The following is a 24393-nucleotide window of genomic DNA, read 5'->3' on the forward strand; positions in this document are numbered from 1 at the left end:
GATTTTAATGGCAGCTTTGTGCCATCTTCTGTTCTCTGGAAATGCGCCAGATGCCATCAGCACAGCCTCGGGGGACCGAGGGGCATAGAGCAGCAGATGAGTGGTTTCTCTGAAGCCCAGAGTAACTCGGATAGATTAGTTTGGTTGATAAACACAGAGCACAGCAGGCTCCAAAGGCAACTGAGGGTACAACTGACCTTTTTGTTCTCTGTCAGGGTCTAAGGAAAAGTAGTGAGTACAGCAGGAGCAGAACGACCATCATCCCCCGCTGTGTGCCCAACATGGTGTGTCTGCACAAGTACATCATCTCCGAGGAGTCTGTCTTTCTCGTGTTACAGCATGCAGAAGGTTTGTCTCTTGTTTAAGTATATTGCTGAAGAGTCAAAGGTTTAGGCTTTTAATCAATGGTACATTTCAGTGTCAAATTAATCTTTTATATCTCTAATTAAAATATTTTTACTATGCCTAAGAGATGTCATGTAAGACACCCCACACCCTCCCTCCTCCTTTTTCCCCTCATTTTGTGGTGGATTTGATTCCTGTTTCAAATAGCCTCAAATCTTGATGGGTTACTTAAATTGTAGTGATAATGAAAGCTTCCAACTGTTTATTTTCTACAGGAGAGTGAGTGCTTTGACTGCAACAAATATCTGTAGTGTTTACAGTCATCTCTGAGAAACAAAGTCTTTGGCTAAGTCTTTTGTGAACTTTGGCTAGTAAAGCGTTTAGTATCTTATAGTTAAAATGACAAGTATTCCCACAAGAGTTTAATAGCTCTGCTTAAAAAAAAAAAAAAAGGAGCGTTTGCCTATTGGTTAATATCACGTAGTTATTCTGATCTGGGTTTTTAAGAAAATAGCTAGTGGCATCACGTAGGAGTTCAAAGCAGAACCACAGAGTTGTGCCTTCAAACTATTTATGAAATTCCTGTTAAATGTTAAAAACAGGGAACAGGTGGCAAAAAATAATTATGTCTTGATTTTTTCCTCTAACACCTGGATTTAAATATTCCCCAAATGTAATTACCCATATTTATTTAGAGTGAGTGCAGAATATAAATTTGGGGTTTGCTAATAGTTCTCTTTTTAGGAAATGTTAATAATTCAGTCGGAATGGATTATTGGAAGGAACTAAGCTAACTGATAGAGAAGATAATTTTATTACATTGAATATTATTTCTTTTATTCCTAATAACTTAGATTTTGCCTTTTTCATGAACAATTTATGTCACATGAGGCCAGTTAACTTTACCTATACAACACGAATGATTTTTTTCTGCTATGTGTGACATGGTTTTGCCATGGGCAGTGAGGCATGAAGAAAGGCCTCACATTACAGTACTGTCTGATGGTGATCTCGAAGGGTTACGGTGCAGCTCCGTACAATGCTACTTTTCTTGAGGTGTGTATAATTCAGGCAAAAAATTTAGAAGCTATCACCTGAAATGCAATCTCCACTTAAACTGGTATGGTTTGTTTTGAGAAGTAATAGTTAAACAAAAAACAGACCCATGTCTGATACCAACAGATCAGCTATAATCAGGCTAGCATAATCAAAGAATTGGAGACCAGATACAATAAAAATTAGAAAATACTGTTCCTGATGTTTCTGCAATGTCTGAAGACCTGGAGTTTTCCTCTTCTCTTTGGGAAGAATGTCCCTTCTCAAGACAGATGGAAAACTGGGTATAGTAGTAGTGAAATGTGGTGATTTAGTGGTCAGATGGAGAGAACAGAAATTTTAAGAAAGGCTTAATTTAATTTGACTGGTTAACAAAGGTAGTCTCCTGAAAGTGATAGTTTTATTGTGACGACAGTGATAAAAATGGAGACATTGCCTGGTCAGAGCCCTTCCATTTAAGAACAGAAACCTCAGCTTAACATTTGGCATGGATGGGGTGTTTTCTTTAAGAAGGAATGACTCTCTTCTAGTCATCTTTGACATAGTCACAAATCCAGTGAGAAGTGCTTGGCTTAAATCTCCTGCTCCTACCAACCCTGGCTGTAACAGACGTTTTGAGTTCTGTCGAGAAGGATCTTAAATTTACCAAGAGCCTGGTAAATCAGGTTTGTGTAACTTAGAGCCTTGTGCAAAACCCAGTGACGTTTGTTTGATCTGCCAGCAGCAGAGGTGGTGTCTGTGAAGCATTCTCATGTTGGCTGGCCAGTCAGCAAACACACCCTTGGAGGCAGCCACAGCTCGTGTTGCATTTCTCCCAGCTGTGGGGCAAACGCATGCAAGCAGGAGATGTGGGAGGGAGGTGGGTTATTTTGAGGTGGAGCTGGGGGAGGGAGCACGTATGGGAAATGAGTACTTGCTGAAAGGGGAGCTGAGGGTAGCGAATGTGGGAAGAAACAGGGAGGATGCTGGGGAGGAGCTGTAGGGACCAGAAGGGATTTCGATGTGTGTGAGGGCTGTTGCTGATGGTACGTGATGCATGGGTTCTCTTGACTTGGACACTTATGGGTGTAAGTTATAAACTGCAAAGAGTTTCCCCTCGTTTTCAGAGGGTCTTTTAATGTTTTGTTACAGATACTATGTATTTACTAAGGAGCCTATTTCCTGTTTATAGTAAATCTTAACCGCATTATTAATTTTAGCCTAAACCATTGGGTTTTGCGTGGAATTCTGAAAGTTTGACTCCAAACTTTTGCTCAAAATGAAAACTTTTTTTTTTCCAGTAAGTCATATTGCAGTTACATGCTCAGATTGGTGAGCGAGGTCTTGGGTCCTCTAACAGGCTTCTGTCCTGGCTGCAGTTGGAGGCTTTGAGGGTGTCTTAGAAGCATGAAAGTCCATAAAGTTATCTTGTAGCTTTGTTGCAAAGCACTTGCCAAATTCTAGTGTGGTAGAGAGCCAATCTGATGTTAATAAGGCCTCGCTTCTTCTTGGCACTAACAACTCCAGAAATTTTAGAAACAGATGCTTCAAAAATAGGCTGGGGGGCTTCCATGGGACATCAAAGTTTAAGTGGCTGTTAGAAGCTGTCAAATCTCTTTAAGCATAAATAAGCTGAAGTTCCTATCAATCTGGAGAGCACTCAAGAAACTTCATGCTGAAGAGGCTTGCAGCACGCAGGAATTGAAAGAAAACAACGTGGTAGTGTTCTGGCTTGCAAAGCTGCAGATTTGTTGTTAGGAAAGAAGGTAGTACTCGCTATAAAGACAAGAGAGAGGGAGATCAGAAAAGGTAGGAAAGGTGATCTGGTCCTTGGCAAGGGGCTTTTTCAGGAGGCTGCTTTGAAATAAAAGCTTTTGCTTGAAGTACGTTGTGAAGTGGGAGCTTTGCCTAAACTATCAAACTTCATAGCAGAGATTCACCAGCAGCAGTGGAAGCAGCCCTATAGATAAAACTGGTGTTTGTAGCTATTGTCATGTTAGAGATTAGATTGAGGTGAGCTTCCAGTTCCTATATATGCTGCAACCCCTCTGTGGCTGCCATTGGGATGCTGTGAAATATTATTATTGTATCATGATAATTCCTGCATGTCTGGTTCCCTTTTGGCCTAGAAACTGTGCAAACATAATTATATGTTGTCATTGTATATTAATATGATGAAGTTTAGCAGTAGCTGTCTTTATTGAAAAGAAGGACAGTGATTCTAAGAAAACCATAAGGCTGTTCTTTTTCCTGCAGGAATATTAATTCACATGAAGCGCATAACTTATGATTGGTACTCCTGGCCATAAACAAATTTTTATGCAGTGATGTAGAGAGTTTGGCCAGGTTTTGGAGAATAATTCAAGCAGATGTCTTTTGGTAATGTGTTTTTCCTTCTTTATCCTATCACAATGATCTGGAATCCCAGGTTGTTCACTTTGACTTAGTTTGGACTTTCCTTAATACAGTGATTACCACATTTTTAGATGCATTCCACTTCTGCGGGAATTGGAATATATAGTCCTTCAGAGCAACCTCATGGGCCAAGCTAGCAAAAGCCAATGATTTGTTTTGGAATATGGCCATTTAGCCAGTCTTTAGGATGTGGAGCTGAAATGGTAAGTGACTGAGTACTGAGCGAGAAAACATCCAACAGGTTATGACTTTTTTTTCATGTGAGCTAGAACAAAAGCATGGTTAGGAGACTGAATTTGCTGATCTGTTAGGTTTCCTTTTATCTTATGATGTGTACAGTATAGTCTCTGTATCTCCTTCTCTTTGATGTGCCTCCTTCTAAGTCCTATTATTAGCAACAAAAACGTAGAGGTGTTTGAAAGAATATTAAAAAAAAAAAACCAACCTTACAAAATTCCTATCCTCCTATCCAGCTTCCTAACTTGGCCACTTTATTTTGAAATGTCCTCTTGATTTTTCTTTTTGGAACACTAATATTTTAGATTCTGCCTCTTGAAGGACAGGTATAACGTCCAGAGTATTGGAAATATGATGAAGTAAGGCACTTCTAGTAAGTAATTTTACATTAAATAACTGAAGAAGAATGTGGAGCTTTGATTTTTTGCCTTTTTTTTTTTTGTGATAATAAAACCAGAAGGAATAAGCTAGACTGGTTGCAGAGCCAATTTGTGGTTAAAGAAAAATTTTTTAAATAATTAATTATGTTAATACTGTGCTTCTGAAATTGTACTAAATACTAATAAACTTTAGCTTAAAATCATAGCTTTTATGGTTGTTTAGTATGTTAGACTATTTGACAGTGACCGAAGCTTACTTGTTTAGATTGATTTCTGTAATTTTAGTTTTTATAGATTCCTGATACTATATTAGCATGGCTTGCTAATGGGTTTTCTTGATCTTACACAACACATGGGGAGAGGGGGAAAGATTATTAGTATGTCATTCATAAAGGCATAATTATATACCCAGATACGAATATCACTCGTGTTTGACCCTGAATTGGACATTTTCAAAAAGGAATAAAATTGTTGTTTTTCACTATAAAACACAATTATTGAATAGCATTTATTTATGTAGCTCCACTTGACCAGGAGGCCAGTCTTGAAATGTGTGTGTAAACATATTTGGACATAATCAATTTTTTTTGTATTTACTTGCATTTAACTCCAAATTAGAGTTGCAGCAAGTAGTTATTTTCACTGTGATTTCTCAGTCCAAGTGACTATTAATGAGCAACTTCTTTCTTAAAAAGGTAAGATAATAACAGGCTTACTAATAGGAAAATGAGTCATTGTTGCAGTTCTGTTTTCACAGGTAGACAGTTGTGAATTTCTGAATCCTGTAGGGATAAAGAGATATTTTTTGTCTTGTGTAAATCCTAGGTTTGCTGAAAGCATTTGAAATCGAACATTTTTAAAAACACAGTCTGAACCTCTTGACTTTTCCATTGAGTTTTCTGCAGGGTTTTGAAGGACTGATCTCCATGTGTCTGTTTTCCTTCCTTAGTCCTTCTTGAGTCTATTCCTTTCTTAAGCTACACTAAGACTTTGAGTAGAGGCCAAGATCTGGAGGAGACTGCATGAAATCTTGCATGAAGTCAGGTGAAGGAAGCAGAAAACCAGAGCTGTCCCAAGAGCAGCTTGACCTGTCTACAGGTGAAAAACAAAGTTGTGCTGAGGAGAATTCTTACACTTTTCATACCGTCAGACAGTCCAGAACCATCCTACCTTAATAAAGGGTGGGAAACATTTAGGTTGGTGAGAGCCCTTCAGATGTGACATGCAGAATCCTACCTGGGTATCCAGTAGTGACACAGAAAAAAATGTGATGGTAGACCGCAGAAACAAGGTACTGAGCTTTCTGGATCCTTGGGTCTAAGCCCAACCCAGGCCTCCATTAAAAATAATTTCCTTACTACTGAGGAAGAAATACCATGGTAATATTAGCATTTAAAGCCATGCTTGGAAGTTGAGATGCTGTTGTGCCAGGCACTGAACGGTGCTGCAGAAATGTAACGTGGATCTTCGTGGGTCATGTTCTGGGAGCACCCTTTGAAAGCTGAGATTTGTGTTTTCAGAAGAAATTTGTGAAGCGGTGCTGTGATAATAAATACTAGTAATACGAAGGTGGAAATGTTTAGTATTTGCTTGTACTAGTAAGTATAATGCAGGTGGGATGGGGAGATGTAACGTGCCATATTAAATGCAGCAGGGGGGTGGTTGTCAAATGAGATTTTATTGTTCAGTGTGAAAAGACCCTGAGTTATTCCTTGCCTAATTAATAAACTGGGCAAAGTCATTTTGCAAGCATTGTTTTCTCAAAATAATTTAATTGAAGTTTTAAAGAAAATTAATTGTCATAAACATACTATTCCGTCAGAATCTTGGGGTAAAATTAAACTGTTGTGTTGCTTCTTTTATGATGGATGGAAGTGTGGAAAAGAGAACGTCTTTCACATGTATATAAAAACGTGTGTTTTCTGTGTCTTTCTCTTTTTTCTCCTTTGTGGTATTTTGTTTCCTGCCATTCCTTAGCAAAAGCGTGGATACAGGTGAAAACATAAGCTTAGAAAAAGAATTGCTGACTATGGGATGAAAAACTTATATTTTTACCAAACGAATTTAAGAACAGTAACTCAGAGGCTGCAGGGTTCAGAAGGCACGGCAGCGCCCTGCCTCTGCCCCTGCCCTGCTGACCAGCCGTGTAACGTCTCGTATTGAAGGCAAGTGGTGGGAGTATGGATGCCCTGCCTCTCACAGCAGCAAGGTCCTGCTCGTCAGGACCAGGGCCCTTGGCTCTCACCGATGCAGGGTGGCCGAACAAGCTGGGAGTGCGTCGGTGCCCCAGGAGGCTGCCGGCTCGCGGCACTGGCAGCAGCCAAGGGCTCTGCAGGGAGCTTCCCCTGAGCCGTGCCTTGCTCCTGTTTTTTGTGTTTGTAGGTGTCTTCAGGTAAGTAGCTGAAGTGTGTGTGCAGTACAGCAGCCCCGATCACTTCTCTGGGAGCACCGCTTCAGTTTGTTCCTGTTCATCTTCCTGGCGTCCTTTCTTGCCTTCTTCTGGAAGGTGGCAAGGGTCATCTTGACCCACGAGGTCCGTTTGTAGCTTGCAGGCAGAAAGCGGGTGAACCAATAGATCTTAAACTGTCATCTTTACCACCGGACTCAAGCTGTTAGAGTTCCCTCTTGATATTTTTAATATGCCTACTTTCAGTGAGATTTTTTTTTCATTTCAAAAACAAGTCTTGTCTTAGCCAGGGGGATGGAGAGCAAGAAAACTCCACATTGTGTTATTCAAATTCATTTTTAAAGTATCAAGGTTTTTCTGCCTTTGATAACTTATTTTTTGAAATACCTGGAAATATATAAAACCTGTTTCTAGGCAATGAAAAGTACTTTCTTCTTTTGTTGTACTTTTTGAAGGAATTTTGCCCGATAAGGAGAGTGCTTAAAAATAACTACTAAAGACTCTATTTTGGAAAAAACTATAATATAAAACTCTGTTTTACCCAAAGAAGTTAAAAAAAAAAAAAAAAAAAAAAAGGAAAAAAAAAAGGAAGAAAAAAAGATGCCCAGTGGGCTGGATACTTATTCTTTTCTTCTACAAAGGTTTTGTTTGAGCTGTACTTCGCAGCGTTTCTCTACAATCTTTTAAATTAAAATGTCTTGACTTTGCATTTTTCCTTAAGTTATTGAAGGTGGCTTTCTAGCTTCTTAAAGTCAAATTCTTTGGCACGTGCAAGAGATACAGTAACTTCTTGATTTGTTTTGTGCAGTGTATGTATTGTAATCTTTCTTAAAAATGTGTGTTATTGGAAACAGAGTCCTATTCTGTATTTTTAGCAGTGTATGTATTGTAATCTTTCTTAAAAATGTGTGGTATTGGAAACAGAGTCCTATTCTGTATTTTTAAATATTTAATGATTACTTTTGGAACTGTCATTTTTTTAGAATTTTTGATATGAAGGAACTGGTTTGCCACTGTAACTTAAAATATTCATAAATCATTGCGTAATGCATAAAGACCTTTCTTGAGGCCTGAAGTTAAAGGGAGAAAATCATCCGTATTTAACTAAAAAATAATAAAAATAATAATTTTTTTCTCTTTTCAAAGAGAAACAGTTCCGTAGAATATCCTACTAATATGTGGTGATTTTCTTCCCCTTACCAAACTCGCTGATCTGTAGTTTTTAGTCTGTCTTCCCTAACATTGCTCATGAGCTGGGAACTGAGATTCAGCACAGGCAGAGCTGGTTATGGGCACTAAACCATTTGATCTTTCCTAGTTGTTGCTTTCTTTTGAGACAGCAGATGGAGAGTAGTCACCACCATGCAACTTGAGACAGACTCTGAAATGAGATTTTACTGAAGGTTTTTCTTTTTTTTGTTTTTTAAAAAAAAAGCTTAATCTCAGATGCAGCTATTTAAATATTTATGTATTAATACAAATCTGCTTGAGAAGCAAGTCGTGGTCCCTGTAATTATTTTCTACTGAGGTAGCAGATTGAACTTGCTCTATGGGCTTAAGGGGGTGGTATATTCTGTCAGTGTGGGTTATTTTCCTGTATCATAATGAAACTGATTATGTTTTGAGTGATATTAAGAGATTTCCCCCTTCTCTTTTCTTGCAGGAGGAAAACTGTGGTCTTATGTCAGCAAGTTCTTAAACAGAAGCCCTGAAGAGAGCTTTGAAATCCCTGAACCCCAAACATGCAGTTCAACTAAAATTCACCTGGAGCGGCCAACGCCTAGTCCTAAAGAAATCAGTAGCAGCACTGATTCCAGAGAAAGCTACGGGGAGCACATGCTGAAGGTGATCCCGCTGAAGAGCAGCCTGACGCCGAGCTCTCAGGACGACAGCAGCAACCAGGAAGATGGCCAGGAGAGTTCCAAGTGGATGGACTCAGCATCCAGCTCAGAAGAAGAGTGCACTACTAGTTATTTAACGTTATGCAACGAATATGGGCAAGAAAAAATTGATTCTGGCTCTTTAAATGAGGAACCTGTGGTTAAACTGGAGAATGAAGGTCTGAATACCAAAGAGAGAAGTTCCTCGCAGAAACGCACTGTTGTTGGCGGTGATAGCTTCAGCTCTCAGATTCCATCTCAGGAACTAAAGCTTTTCATTGACGATGCTGAATCAGAAATACCCAGTCCTACTAGGATATTGGACTCGCTAACTAAATCGAAGAACAGCCCCATGGAACTCTTCAGAATAGACAGCAAAGATAGCGCTAGTGAACTTCTGGGGCTTGATTTTGGAGAAAAATTGTATAACCTGAAATCAGAACCTTTGAAGCCATTGTTTTCTGTCTCAGGTCATGACAGAAGCTTGGATGCCCTGGAGAGCAAAATGGCTGTGAAAGCTCATGACACCATAAGCAGGGGTTCAAACGACTCTGTGCCAGTTATCTCCTTTAAGGATGCTGCTTCTGATGATGTAAGTAGTGTTGATGAAGGAAGGCCTGATCTTCTAATAAACTTACCTGGCATGTCTGATGAAACAGAGGAGGCGGCAGTGTCAAGGCCAGCAAAGTTTACAAAAACCGATATGGACATCTTGGAAGTAAAATTATTAGAAACGCCTGATGTCTTACAATTAAATAATTCCGCAGAGCAATGCAAAGCATTTGATCAAGAGCCAGATCATGTGGCACCAGAACTGGGTGATCCTTCCCACGGGGAAGTGAATGGACAAAGCGGTGTCATGCAGGGAGCTCTTGGGACCCTCTGTACTTCTGACCAAGAGGTAGGTAGTTCAGAAGATGGGGCTCTATTGCAAGGGCCTGGAGCCTGCTCCTTAAAAGTGGCAAGCAAAGAAGAAAGTTTGTTTGTTTCCAACCTGCTCTCAGGTGCTCAAGATGTTAGCTCGGATGGAGATACGATAAGAAATGAAGCAGTGTTGCTGTTTTCTGATCAAACTGAAGACTTTGGGAAAGAGGAAGCAAACCTGGCTTTGTTACCAGCAGGTGAAAGCGAAAAGACAGCACCAAAGGGGGAAGACGAAATAGCAGTAGCAGGGGAGAAGGAAATACATCAAATTTTTCAGGACCTCGACGAAAGATTAGCGATAACCTCCAGGTTTTACATCCCAGAGGACTGCATTCAAAGATGGGCAGCTGAAATGGTTGTAGCCCTTGATGCTTTACATAGAGAAGGAATTGTGTGCCGCGATTTGAACCCAAACAACATCTTATTGAATGATAGAGGTCAGGAACTTTTGCAAATGCATTTCTTTTTATTCGCTGTTGCTTCCAATTAACTGAGTAGGCGTTTTATCTTGTAATTAGTATCTTCATTTCCTGTCTAGAGCTTCATTATCAGTGCAGCAAATTCACCCCCAGTAATAGCTTCTAGTACTTAATGATGCCATTATTCTTAATGATACTGTTTTTAGCTACAAAAGGAGTAATTACAGTTCACTTCTGCAGAAAATGGAAGGGAAAAATGTTTTGATTTCTCCTGTCGTTTTGTTTTTAGGACACATTCAGCTAACGTATTTTAGCAGGTGGAGGGAGGTTGAAGATTCCTGTGACAACGATGCCATAGAGAGAATGTACTGTGCCCCAGGTTAGAGCAATCACCTACAATGTTTCACTTGGAAAGTAGATAAGCAGCTTTCGTTTTCTCACGGAGCCTCTATAACACAGAGCTCAAGATCATGCAATATCTGCTAGAATTTCTTTTCTTTTTACCGAATGTCTTAAAAAGCCAAGAGGGTTTGTAACTGCTTTATTGCTAACTGTGTTGTTGTTTGCTAGAGCATTTCCGTAAAGTGTAATTGCATTGAATGACTTGTTTAAGCACATTTAAGGAATGTTCTGTTTTCTTTCAGTTGTTTGTTATGTGTGAGTACATCCTGATAACTGAAAAGAGCAAATAAGGAAAAGGGCGGACTGAAAAGGCAACACTATGAACTTTAAAAATACAAAAGTTTATTCATGCAAAGAGTATGGGAGAAAAACACATAGCAGTTTGAAATATACAACCCTAATAGGCTCAGAGATGCCTCTGACATTTTTGATGAGCTGCAGAGGGCTTTGAAATAGTTTAGAGAGCTCTTTTCTTAGAACTGCTTTCATCAATCATGAGGGTGATAAAATCAATATCTCTTGGGTTTTTATAGTGAGGATGGCACTTGAAACTGAGACCTCCCTTTTTTCCTCTTTCCAATTTATTTTCCGCTATTATAGTCATCTAATGGTTGTGACAGCCAAAAATCGGATATTTTACTTGTAACTTTGTATTTTAAAAGTTTCATAGCTGGGTTAAAGAAACTACTTTTAGAGTTGAAATAACTACAGGGAGGCTATTCGGATTTTTAGATTGTCTTTTTGATTCTAAATTTGAAATGCCAATGTACTCTTTCTGCTGAGTGCACGGTCTGGTTCGGCTTTGCAAGTTGGCATGCAGGTAGTTCTCAAGCTCAAAGTCTGCGAATATGCTTGAAAAAAAATAGCTGAAGATAAGAGTTATCAACAATAAAAGACAAAACTTCTGAACTTAGTTTGGCATCAGGTGTTTATTCTGTGACTTGGTTCCCCCCGACTGAAATACAGTAAGGAACTGCTTTCTGTGAATACAGGTGGCAGGATCTCAACAAAATCAACAAAAAATCGAATTCCAGCCTCTTGAGATTAATAGTAAATAAAATCTTTGCTATCCAGGTGCGAGTTAAAAGGGAAATGGCAGGTATTACAGAGAAACAGAAAACAAATGCTTTATTATCAAAGCAAAACCAGCACCTTTGTTCTACTGTCACCCCACTTTAATTCAAGAACAGGAAAACTGGGGAATCCCTGCTTTTTGAGCCTCACAGCACTTCTTGTGGTTGTGGAATAGAAGCGTGCCCTGGTTGCCAACGTGTGCTCTGTTGTGATAGAAGGAGGCATTTTCCTGCCTCCCTACCCCAGCCTCGTTCAGAGCTCTCCCCAGTTGAGCAGTAGTAAGGATGGAAGCGCAGCCTTTTCCCACCCTGTCACCATTAATGAGCTGTGAAAGTCAAAGCTTAATTTTTCTGTGTTTTAATGAGGATCCAAAGAGAAGCTTTTTTCTTTTTTTTGCCCCCTAAGCCCCAACCAGCCAACTCCTGCAGTAATTAAGTGTTTAGGGAGCAGTTGAAATAATATTTAGAACTCCCCATATGCAAGAATAAAGTTTTCTGCACCATCATTATTTCCACCTCACAGCGCAGGTGTGGTATCCATCTGGGTTTTCCTTGGTTAAGTTGCCCTCTCCTCTCTGCCCTACCCCAAACTGGAGTTCGCTTTGCGTGTCTGTAACTGGTGAGCTGCAGGGTGATTTGCAAGTGCAAATATTAGGTAGACGCAAGACAGCTGAACTGATACTGCTCTATGAGTCTTACCTTTCGTATTTCTTGATCTTAGCATTATTTGTTCAGAGTGTACTCAGATTTTAGTGTAGCTATTTCATGATAATTTTTGCATAGTAGAGTAGTACTTGCAATAACTTAGCAGTGCAAAATATATTTTGGAGCCATTTTTGTTCTGTGTAAAGGTTTACTACGCATACCTTAACTTATGCGTATAGCTGAGGCCAACGTAACTTTCTTAGGGTTACTGCTGCTGCAAAGTCTTGCCCTGAAACATTTGATCAGTATTAATAAAAATAATCCCATTAGTGGGCTTTCTTCAGGAACACTCCAACATTACAGGAAAACAGGCCTTACCTGGATGATCGTTTTTCCCTTTGAGAAGTGTGTGGTGTCCCCGGAGCCCGTCTCTTTCTCTCCTTTATCATGACAATTGCTCCTCAAGCAGCTTCCTGGTTAACCATTTTGAAATGGTAGTTGTGTTTCAATTCAGGATGCTAAGGTAAATTGGCGAGTTTGTGTTTTTTTTTTTTTTTTTTTTAATTCTTTTCAATTGCTCTTTGGAATTGATCAGAAATGTTTCTCACAGCTTGCTTTTTTTCCTGCTGAAGAAAAGGCTGCAATTTTGTAGAGATGAACTAGTGATCTTCATGAAATTTAATCAGGTCTTATGATTTATTTATTTATTTCATCATAATACAACACAGCGACTAAATAAAGTGACTCAAAGTGAGTCTTTATCTTGTTTTGAATGTTCCTGGTGTGTCCGGTGTTGTGGGCTGTGTTGCCATACGTCTGGGTACTTGACCTCTCCTTTTCACTTCTAACTGGAAGATGCAGTGAAACTTGGCTTGGCAAATTTTGTCTGCGTGTGTTTAGCTTGGTGTGTGTTTTCATCTGAGCTCAGGACAGAGTAGGTTTTGGATATGGTAAGTTTATATGTAACATACTTTCAATTTTTCGTTATTTTAATGCTCTCGTTAAAAGTATGCAAGAAAGGGAAGATGTCTTTGCCAAAGCACTGTCTGTTAGGGTCTGGTGTTACAGTCTGAGAACAGGTCTGCATTGGTTTTTGAGGAGCAAATTTCATAGGTAGAAAAAGGAGAGAATGAATGTGAAAGTTAAATAGATTGAAGGATATGTTCAATTTAAAATAGGTAGGAAATTGTATTGCAGAGTTATGTGAAAGATATAAAATTGTACTTGAAACCATTTTATCTTTTTAATTGGTAAGGTTTTAGGTGTTACTCTTTTACATGACAAGTTATATAATGTGCTTAGTGGTGAAGTGTCTGAGGGTGTATTTGAATTTTAAGTCGCTTTATTGGTTGGAGGAAAATATGGGATCTAAATTCTACAATTCATATATCAGAATCTAATTTCTGGAGGGGCTAGGGGTAGTAACGTATTGATGTTGAAGCTCTTCAGACTCAGGGGAGGGTAGAAGCCCAGCTGTGTGCTGGGGTTTGCTTACAGGACCCTAGGAGTTTGTGTTTGAGGTTTTCATACCCAAGCGTGTAACTGTGTATTAAAGCAAAGGAAGGTGGTGTCGGTACAGAAGCAGCGATCAGATCCTTTCCGCGGTGGATAGCGAGGGCTTGCTCAGCTCCTGTTATCCTATGAAAAACGGAGAGTTGTTGACTGCATGCATATAAAAGGGATTATGCAATATATGTATAAAGTAACAGAATAAATCCAACCATTATAAATGGAGAAGTGTCAGAAAGATGGGGGACGGAATAGTTTAAATAGCTGCGTGCCGTTTCCTGCTGACAGTATACTTCATTCTGTTTGAAATAGCAATTGTCGTTTTATATCGTGCGTAAATTAAAAGCAGGAATAAATCTTCGGCAAGAAGCTGCACTTGTGCACTGGTGACGGCAGGTGGCATTGTACCATTAATGGATGTTGCTGTGGCTCTTGCTGCCTCTAATTTGCCTCACTTTACAGAAGGGCTGGAGGCTGAAGACGAGGTTTATTTGCAAGGATTTGCATACAAGGGTTGTACTTACAAGCTCGGAGTTGTAGAGTGTTGTAGTGCCGTTGAATCTTGGTAAAACGGGCTAAGTCTTTTTACTCCCGCATATTTCTACTTAAAAAACAAGTTGATGCTGAAGCAACTACTGGAACAACAAAGCTGCAGATGCTTGAAAGTAGAGCCCGTGCTATACTTTGATTAATGGCCAAACTAAATCTTTGCTGTTCACCTATGATAAGTCAAATGTTGTTTCTCTAAACCACCAGGGAAATGGCGGATTATAAATCATCCCCTATAAACTCAACACCACTTGAAGTAAAACTGTGGGGGTTTTGGCCAAGAGTAACCTATTTGCTTTTAAAGAAGAAATTAAGCACTTGTCACTGAGATTTTTTGCCGTGTTAATACGGTTAAGGTGACTAATGTGAGGCTCACATGTTTTGTTGTGCTTTCTTTGGTTTTCACTTTTCTCTACAGTAATTTTGTTTTCTGGGTGTTTTAAAGTGTGCTAAGCAGCTGATGTCTGAATACAAAGTTATTAGCAGATCAGACGAGAATGATTCACTTCTGTTTAAATAGCCCTTTGCTCTCGGTGCCCCCTGAGAACTCTTATCACATATTTGTCCAAAAAACCCCACAAAAACTAACAAAAAAAACCCCTCACGTTATCCACCTGCCCGGTGGCTGATAGTATCAGCAGTGTATCTCTTTATCTCTTGGTTAATGTGCCTTGGTATTCTGAAGGGGGGAAAATTCCAGTAACAGATTCAATTTACACGGACAGAAACTTGAGCAAATGCCAGCCTAGCAGGGGGGCCATTATTCTGCACTATAAATAAGTTTAAAAAAGAAACAAACGCACACACAAACCTGTGAATCAACATGTTTTGGTCTAATTGAGGGAAAAGCAAGATAGATGAATTTTGAAATGCAAATGATCACCTTCTGTTATTTAAGTATCGGTTTTGCAATCTTTGTGATCCTAAATACAAAATGTTGTTACCTTTTAAGCAGAGTAACAATTATTTTCCATTCTTGATAGTGTGAGTTTTAAAATAAAATGGGTAACTTTTCTTTTTAGAAAGCCCCTCCATAGTGTGCTTAATACTTATGAGAACGACAAGATTGTCTAAAGCCACAGGCTAGTCGGGTCTGTTTCCAGCTAAAACAGATTAAGTCGAGGATTTACATGTAAAGAGAAATCTTTTAGGTACTTTTTCCAGCTAACCTGTAAAGCAGGATGTCGTAGAAGTGGCTTGCTGGTCTAAGGTAACATGTAAATACGGTGTGTGAATGAAGTGTTTTTATTTACACTCTCTAAGCTCTCTTTCCAGCACCGGGCCTAAGTTCTGTCGTATCCCTGTGGAGTTATCAGAGGATGAGATTTCAGAACTGTGCTCTCGTCGGAGTCTTTTTTTCTTTCTTGTCCACACCGTGAGTTTTCTCCACGCTGCATTTACTAAAAACTGGAGACTTGCTTGTTGAGATTGGGAAGCTTAGCTTTGTAGGAAATAAAAGTAGGAAACTGGCCATCAGTAATGCATCGTATTACTCTCATGCTTTCAGAAGCTGTGCGCTATAATCAAGCCTTACTGACAAAAACTAGCCTTCACAGAAGCCTGCATATAAATATATATTTGGTTTTATCTAACCTGATACTAATTGTACACAATGCAAAATGTAACTAAAAAGAAGGCTTTCTAGGTAAACGATTTTGCCCCAAAACAGACCAAAATGTTTCAGTGTGCAGCCTGATTTTCATGCTCCCAAATGAAGATGTAACTTGTACTTGTAGACAATTGAAAATACAGATGTGAAGCGCAGCTGATAACCTAAAGCATATGGCATTAAAATAAAAATTGCTGGATGCTATTATTAGCCTGTGTGCTATAATTTTTATTTTCTGCACAAGACAAAAATGGTCTGCCTCTATTTATCAAATAGATATTTGATGCTGGAAAACCTGCATATTATGTGCGTGTGTTTTTCAGTAGAAATTTACAGGCACTCATTAAATTCTGCTATTTTGTATTATAGTCATTTAATTTGGAGTAGATTGTTTAAGAAGCAAAATAACGGTGGCGGATTAAAGTGCCATTGACCCTGAGAGGTGTCGAGGGGTGGGTTGGTCTCACGGCTATAGTGTAAGACTGGACTTCCTCAATTTTGTTTCTGACTGTCATAGCTTTTTGTGTGACATTAATGTTTCAGGACGATCCTAAAAAAGAAAGGAAAAACAGGGCTTTTGAATGGGCAAAAGTGTAGAAGGACAGGCTAGCTTGATTTTAAAAGCACTGGCAATAAGAAAGGGGACTGAACATTAACATGAAACTACACGGCTGGTGTGAATAACGAGAAAAGGTCTGAAGCTGCGGAAAAAGTAGTGATTATTGTGAAGCTGGGAGTAACAACTGTACAACCGTTTGGAGGTGTACAGCTCTCCAAAGGCACCTGAGTGTCCCGCAGAAAACACTAACAGCTGACTGCTCCCGAAATAGCAGGATGGCATAAGCCTGGAGTAGGTAATTAAAAGCAGAGGTTTGGAGGGAGTAGCAGGTATTTTCTGAAAATAATATGGTGTGCCTGGGCACTCGGGCATGTTGTGAGTACACTGCGTGTTTTAGGCGAAGTACCTGATCTTGTGTTTTTTGCAGACTCTCTAACTAGAGTAAGCAGCGAGATGTAGTGAAGCTGTAGAAGAATCTGGTAATTCAGTCTGGCTGGTGTAAAAGGCAGTTAATAACTCTGCAAGAAACTAATTCACCTGTTCGTGGTTTCTTTTCTTTTTCCATTTTTCTTTTAAATAATGCAGCTGAAACTTGTAGATAGTATAGGAGATGCCTTTTGAAAATCAACAGAGATAGCTGAAGGGTTAAATGGTGTTTGCTTTCTTTTGATAACAGAGCAGTAAAAGGTTTCTTTGTCTCTATCGTCACCTGATTATTTTAGAGGAAGTTTTAATTCCATCTTGCGTTGCTAAAAGGAAGAAAAAATATAGTTGCCTCTGATTTTTTTTTCTGTTAGTGACATGAGGAAATTTCTTCCAAAGAGGAACAGAGAAGCTCGTATGTTATTGAGTACCTTTAAGATGAAACTTCCTATTTTCATACTTCATTTGATCTTAGCAGATGTTCATTGGACTTGCCTCACTACTTTATTGTTTAAAGACCATGATAAACTTTTTATACTTAACTGTAGATGGTTCAATACTGTGTTTTATAAATTGCTAAAGCATTTTAGGCAAAGCATTATGAGTGGATTGCTTGTGTGATGTATTATGTAGTGACTGTACCTCATATCTTGGCTGACTGAATCTGCATAGAGTAAATTAGCTTGGACTCATTTTACTTGGTTCTCTGCAAATGCTTCTTTACATTTATAGATATTAAAATAAGATAAAATAGTAAGCTTTTAAAATTAAATGAGTGTAAGGTAAATAGAATTTCCGAAGGGACTCTAATGTTTTTTTGTGCAATGCTGTTTATCTTAATGGCAGCAGAAGGGGAAAACGTGTCTGATGCTTTCAGGATGTTAGACAAGTCCATTTCCTCCTTAATGGTTTCAGACACCTGATGGCAGTTCAGATGGGTGTCCTTGTTTTCAGATCAGTGCAGAGACGATGCTTGAAGCTCTGCTGTTTCTGCTAGAAAGGCAGAGTGAGGGAGAGGGATGCCTCCGGTTTTGAAATTCTTATCAATCCACTAAGAGTCAAATGCTCCCTTCTGAATTCCAGGAAAGCCATCTCAATGCAAAGCCCACCCTGATTCTCACGTGTTCAGAAGCAGTACTTCCACACTGACCCTTTTTTCTTGTGAGCTGCATTCAGCTGTTTTTCCTAATTCAGATGTATTTTTCCTAATTCAGATGTATTTTTTGGATGCTACAATTTATCCTACAAAGTTTGATTGACTTTTTCTTTCTGATCATTTGCAAGTGACCTGGTCTCAGTGGCACAGTGAATTTCCAAGTCCACCTGACTAGCTTTAAGCCTGGCTTCTTTTATTTTAACTAGTATGGGGTCATCAGGAGCCCTGGAAGAAACCATACCTGGGAGAAAATGCTTGAGGTGTGGTAGTAAAAGCCTTTGAAGTCCTTTAGTATGAAAGGGTATATTTCAGCTTAAGGTCCTGTAGGAAGAATGAGTAAATCAGTCTTGGTATTAATAACATCATCAAGGATGTGTGCTCAAAAGAGGTGAAGTTCTGCTTTTGTTCTTTAGGACTGGCACTTCTGTTTAAAAATACAGCACGTTGTCAGCTACAGATCCCGTATCAGGAAGTAAGGTGTTGCTGTGTATAATGCAAATATTGAGATAAGTATGGAAACCATAAAGAAATGGCCTTTCGGTTGAGACCAGCTGCTCAGAAGGACAGTGCTGGGAAGAGAAGCTGTTTACCTGTGCCATCTGTCTCTCTCTGAATCTGATAGCATTTTACAAATCTCCTTCCCTTCAGTTACCCCAACTGCTGCTGTTGATAGTGTTTCTGTGCTGGAATTTAGTTTTGTGATTCACATGCGCCAGTTGGTGCTAGCTATCGTGTGGGCATGCACTGGGAAAGGAAAAGAAAGAAGCTTTTCCTTGTAATGAAGTTACAATAAAGTTGGAACAGCTACTGATTTTTTTTCACCCTACTTTTTCTTTCTCCAATTTCAAAGGATTCTTTTTTTTGTATTTGTAAATATGAATATTTTTTTCTGCAAATTTTATATTGCCAGTCCTGGAAACCTCAACACTATGCACGTGTGCGCACGTGTTTATGTTTGTACAAATGTGGATAAGGTCCTTGATTTCAAGGTTCATGAAGTAAAGAACTGGCACAAATATCCCCATGTTATTCACTTAGGCTTATGGGTCGCTACCATTTATTGTCTAAATTACTTTGCTGATGGATTGAGATGAAAATGTTTTCTTAGTGAAGGCAGATATTGTAGTTCAGATTTATGGCAATATTAAAGCTTTAAAAAAAGCATATGCCCTGCGTGGTATATTACATTAGCTAGCTACTCTGTATCACTTGAAAGCACTTCATAATCTATAGTTTCTAAATTTTCCCATGATGTGTAGTCAAGATAAAATGCAGTAATATTGATGTGATATCCTGAACTTATTACAATCGGCGTACTGCATCAGAAGTAATGTGACCTGTTCGGAGTAAGGGAATGTAAACAACACATGTTTATCTGTAGTATACACATGGATTTTTTTTTTTTATTTTTATGTTTTAAGGAAAGCATTAGTATTAGTCCAAAGTAAGGAAACTGCGGGACCTAGGGAAAGCAGCAGGACAGCAGGCAGTGGACAATGGGAAGAAAAGTGGAGCTTATATTTCGTTTTTGTAAAAAAGGATGTTTAGATCTTCCCCTCAGCTGAATTCTCCATTTTCTCCTCTGTGTTGGTTTAGGTGACTTATCAGACGATTTCTGCTCTGTGCATGAGAACCCAGTCAGAGCCTTTCCATACGGAGAGGACTCTGCACGGCTTGACTCTTCTCGTTTTATCCCATCTGTGTTGTTTCACTCATGGACAACAGTGGTGGAAGAGTTCAGTGCTCTCCTTGTAAGAGTTCTGCAGTGACGTTTGTTTTGGCTTGTTGTATACTGCAAGTGCTCTTACAGTACTAAGTCTTAGTCTAGGATTAAAGACACCCAGGAAGGAAAGCTACCCTCTAAAGATGCCTAAAGTTTTTGTCTTTAGATTTTATTTTTTTCATATTATCCTGTGTCTGAATGTATATCATTGTGATTTCCTAGCACTATATGTTGCAGTCAGACTGGAAAGACATTTCTGTTCAATAGGTTTTACTGAGAGATGCTGTGGAAACTTTTTGCCAGCTGTTTCATGTGGAAAGGCCTGAGTTTTTTTAGAGGATGTTTATCAAGAAGGTCTCTCTTTCTAAAATAAAACAAAATTAAATTGTAAGACTAGATTTTGATTTTTACACAAGTTGTCTCAATTTACCTTGAGATGATCTAGGTCCCTGTGATCTTAAAACGATTTAAAAATGCAAGTAATTATACCAGTACAGTTCCTCATGTTGGTGCTGTTAGATATTTGTAAAAGTTTCTCTGTACTGATAGAAATAGTAGTCTATAAGGAGTGGAATGAATTCTAACGTGTGCCACCCTTACAGTTAATCTATTGGGCATTCAACTGCCATTAACTGAAGAGAAAAAAAAAAAAAAGGAAAAATAATTTTTCTATGTATATCACATACACTGAATGTGATACGAATATTTTACCTAAAGAGACAATGTCAGAGCCATCCTCCTATGCTCTTGCAGCATCAAACCCTGCCTAGTCCTTTAAGGTGCTGAGCGTCTTCCCCGAGGGGGCAGCCCTCTGCAAGCCCCTGTGCTCTCTGGGGAAGGTCTGGAGCTGGTGTGTTCCTTTCCCTGACACTAGAGTCTGACTCATCTGTGCTTCTCCTTGGCCATGCGCACGCTAGGCTCCATAAAATGATGAGCAAGATTTTTCTAACGTGCCACAATGCTTTTCACAGCAACAGCTATGTGACTATATGCTAATTGTTGTCCTCTGCTGGGAATCTGGTGTGTCTTTTGCCACCAAAGCTATTTTAGTGCAGCTTCTGCATTTTTGACAGTCAAAATGAAGACTTCATCTTCATTGCAATCTGTTTTTCTGCCTGATTTAGAGCAGACTGTGCAATGTGTTTGTATTCAATAATTTTTGTAGTTTAAAGCCTGAGTCAGTGAAGGCCAAGTTTGCTGCATGCATCGTGCTGTTGAACACACGAATGCGGATGGCAATGGCTTTTACAAGTCCTCACCTCTCCGCTGTCTCTTGTGCATGGACAGCAGTAAGATGGCACTGGATTCTTGCTGGGTGCTAGGGAAAACAAATTTTTGCTCCTAGGTAGCTAAAGTGAGTTTAGGCTGAGCTGGAGCAGCACAGTTGCTAGCTGTAACTAGGCTTTATGAAGCAGATTTAGCATCTCCAACTAGTTCCCAAGGGATGAGAGGCTATTGTGAAAAGCCTACCATGATGATCTCAGCAAAGAGTGCCGGTTATCCTTGAGATGAATCCTGCTCTCCAAGACAAAATTAAAGCATGCACTGGGCTATTATAACGTCTCTTGTGCTGCTTTTGTGGATGCCTCAGGTCAAACTTGCCAGTCCAGCTCTTCTTACCAGGGTAAATTCTCTGAATATGTTTTGCTTTGCCATCTGTCACTGTCCCGTTTTAGTCCAGTGTAGCAGAATCCTCACTATAGTTCCTACAAGTCTTGAAAATGCCTGTGTGTGCAAGGAAAAAGCAAATTATGCATGAAACGTATAGTGCTGCTGTGTTTGAACAATGCAATCTGTAGGTGGCTAAAGGGCTAACTAAATTGCAGGCGTAATGAAAGCTCTGTGGTATTTAGTATATGTTCTGTCAGCATTAAACAGTCACCTTGTAAATATATGTTAATTTTGAAGGTGTAACTGACCTTTTTAATATTAATTGAAATGTCTCGTGTTTAGAGGTTGGAGCTATCCTAGAAGAGACAGAAGCCTGTGACTGGTGGAGCCTGGGTGCCATTCTTTTTGAACTCCTCACTGGGAAGGTAGGGCTGGGGTCAAGTTACTTTATAAAACTGATGTGATGACCAGTAGTTTCTCACAAGTGGTGTGCCCAATTGTGATTTCCTTGCTTGTTGAACCTAGATGTGCTTTGCAGATGTGAGTCGCCTAGTTCTGCTAGGTCTTCACGGGACCCGAGATAGTAAACGTGCTCAAGCTTCAGCAGAGTAACTCAATAAAGCTGTATTGAGCTCAGGGCTGTAAAGAATAACCAAAAGCCATGCTGCCCTCTGAACCACAGGAAAATCAAAATTGTCTTAACATTCCTTCTGAACATTATTTTTTTTTCCCTAACTTTTTTCCCTTTCCTGTTAGTTTCAGAGGTATTCTTTGGTACGGTATAGAAGCCATGTGTCACAGTGACACACGAAGTCAAGCTTGAGCAGACTCTCTTGGTGAATTGCTTTCATTATGAGATATCAGGCTGATGTGATGATGCAACATGATCTAGTATGGAAGCTGGAAGATGTCACCACCCCTTGGGAATGCCATTTTCAGTACTCCAAGATTGGCCAAATCAAGCCAGTGATTGATTCCTCGTGCAGTTCCACATGAGGAAAAGTGAGGTTCACCAAACCCCAAAACTTTTTAAGTTTGAGCAGTGGAGCAAGAGCACTGTGGTGTAAATGTTCTATAAGCATGTCTCCAGGGGGATGTAGTACCTATAGACACTCCTTCCAGAATCAATACTTCAGACTAGGAAGCACTGAACTTTTGGCTACTTGTGTTAATTTACACGTATACTAGAAGATAATCCAGTACTACATTTTCTGAATCAATAAATGTATCTGACATTTTTTTCTTTTTTTCCCCAGACTCTGGTTGAGTGCCATCCGTCAGGAATAAACACACACACTTCTTTGAGTATACCAGACCATGTATCAAAGGAGGCCAGATCACTGATTCAGCAGGTAATTGAGGGGGAAATGCATTTTCAATGGGTACAAATGCAATCTGGACAAATACTTGCATACTTGAGCTGTTCTGGTGAAGTAAATGTAAGAACAGAAGGCTGCTGAAAGGAATGTGGATGAGTCTTTTGTCAGCACTGATGATTTTTGTCCCGCTGTCTTGTTGCTTCTGGAAACTTTGACTTCTGTCTCTGTAGAAAACCAGAGTGCTTTGCCATTTCTCTGAAGAACGTGTTTGGTCAGTGCTGAGTGCTTTGGAAACACCTGTCAGTGATACTTGACCATTTTTGGAATCCTGTCCTAACTGTTAATGGAAACATTTGTGATGAACTAAATTAAACTAAAAAGTATTGAAGCCAATTCAGCAAGATAGCTCTAAGTACCATGAAACCTGTAACACGCTAATTAGAAATGATGACCTTGTTGTGGTTGAAAATCTGTTGCTGTTCTCCAGGAAACCTTCTGGGTGATATTTTTTGAGAAAAGTACTTCCAAATGTGAATAGTATGAATTTTATAAGAAGATATCTGGTAGGTTTGACAAAAGGCCAAGTGGGATACTTTTCAAAATACAGACAACCTTCCAGAGTGATTTACTGTGTAATTTCAAACTAATGGGAATAGTATTGAGTGCTACTTTTAGTTTACTGTTAGGTAGTAATGGCTGAGAAAATAAACTTGTAGGTACAAGGTCTTGAATATGAGAACACTCTCTCTCTTCCGCTAGTTAATTTTGACCTAACTGTGGAAGTGAAGCCTGGATCTGACCTACTCCACTTGAGCAGAATAAGTAATGTGTATGAACTATGGAGTTCAGCTTTGAATGAAGAGTATCCGGCTAGTGAATACATCAGTAACGACATCACTTTAGATATAGGCCTGAACAGAGCAGAATGGAAAAAGTAGTTTTTCAAGAAAATTAAGGAAGGACGTTTTGGAAATGCAGCAAGTCAAAAGACCCAGTGACAGATTGATTTCTTTGCCATTACTGTGAAGCGATTAATGGAAGTGCAAGCAGAAGTTTGGACCTCCAATTTTGACTAGGTGGCATGCAGTGAAAGCACTTTCACATGCATCTGTATGTTTCTGGCAAGGGCAGGGAGGGAAGTGACTACAGAAAAATCCCATTTTTGTATAATCTGCATTTATATTTTTAGATGGTAGCAAATTGTTGCCCTCACTCACAGGTGCTACATGACTTAAATGGATAAGGAAAAGCAAAACTACACTTGATGAAGGGAATTCTTCCCATCTAGAAGAGTAGAAGTGAAGACAAACTAAGTCATTCAGTCCACTTTTCCCTGCCACTGCAGGATTGTTCTTTGTTGTGGACTAACATATTGCCTGTTTTCAAATATGCCAAAGAGCGTCTCTTTTGCCACTTGCAACCTAAGTGGCAAATATATCTCTGCTACTTGTAGATGTATTACAAGGCTGTATCTGTTCAGAGAACAGGCACCCCAGTGCCCGTTCAGTTAAGCCTTCTAGTACAGGCTGGTGACTTGTCAGGTGGAGGTTCAGCTATATGAGCTAGTAAATCACATTTTTGTTGTGTGACTATCCAAGGAAGCTGCCATTCATTGTTGAGGAAGCCTTGTCAGGAAAAGGAAGAAAGCTCTCTTGGCATGGATAGCAATTTGTCATTGCGACTTTCCTTCCCCCCACTGCCAAGGGTAAACAGGTCAAAGCATCACAGAATAACTCTGGGTTCAGTGTTCAGCTACACAGAAAACTGTCAGAC

General features: G+C 39.4%; 1 protein-coding gene across 5 annotated transcripts in view; it reads left to right on the top strand.

The window, feature by feature from the left end:
- Positions 1-24393, top strand: part of RPS6KC1 (ribosomal protein S6 kinase C1) — an 88655-nt gene that overhangs the window by 61930 nt on the left and 2332 nt on the right. For 4 of the 5 annotated variants that reach the window (XM_048057613.2, XM_048057614.2, XM_048057609.2 and 1 more), the window contains 5 exons: positions 216-348; positions 8483-10060; positions 10332-10421; positions 21644-21726; positions 22558-22653. In XM_048057613.2, coding sequence (XP_047913570.2) covers positions 216-348; positions 8483-10060; positions 10332-10421; positions 21644-21726; positions 22558-22653 — 1980 coding nt within the window. The remainder of the gene's footprint in view (positions 1-215; positions 349-8482; positions 10061-10331; positions 10422-21643; positions 21727-22557; positions 22654-24393) is intronic. The other variant, XM_066993647.1, reaches the window with a different exon arrangement.

The sequence above is a fragment of the Anser cygnoides genome, chromosome 3, assembly GCF_040182565.1.
Source record: "Anser cygnoides isolate HZ-2024a breed goose chromosome 3, Taihu_goose_T2T_genome, whole genome shotgun sequence".
Taxonomy (NCBI): Eukaryota; Metazoa; Chordata; class Aves; order Anseriformes; family Anatidae; genus Anser; species Anser cygnoides.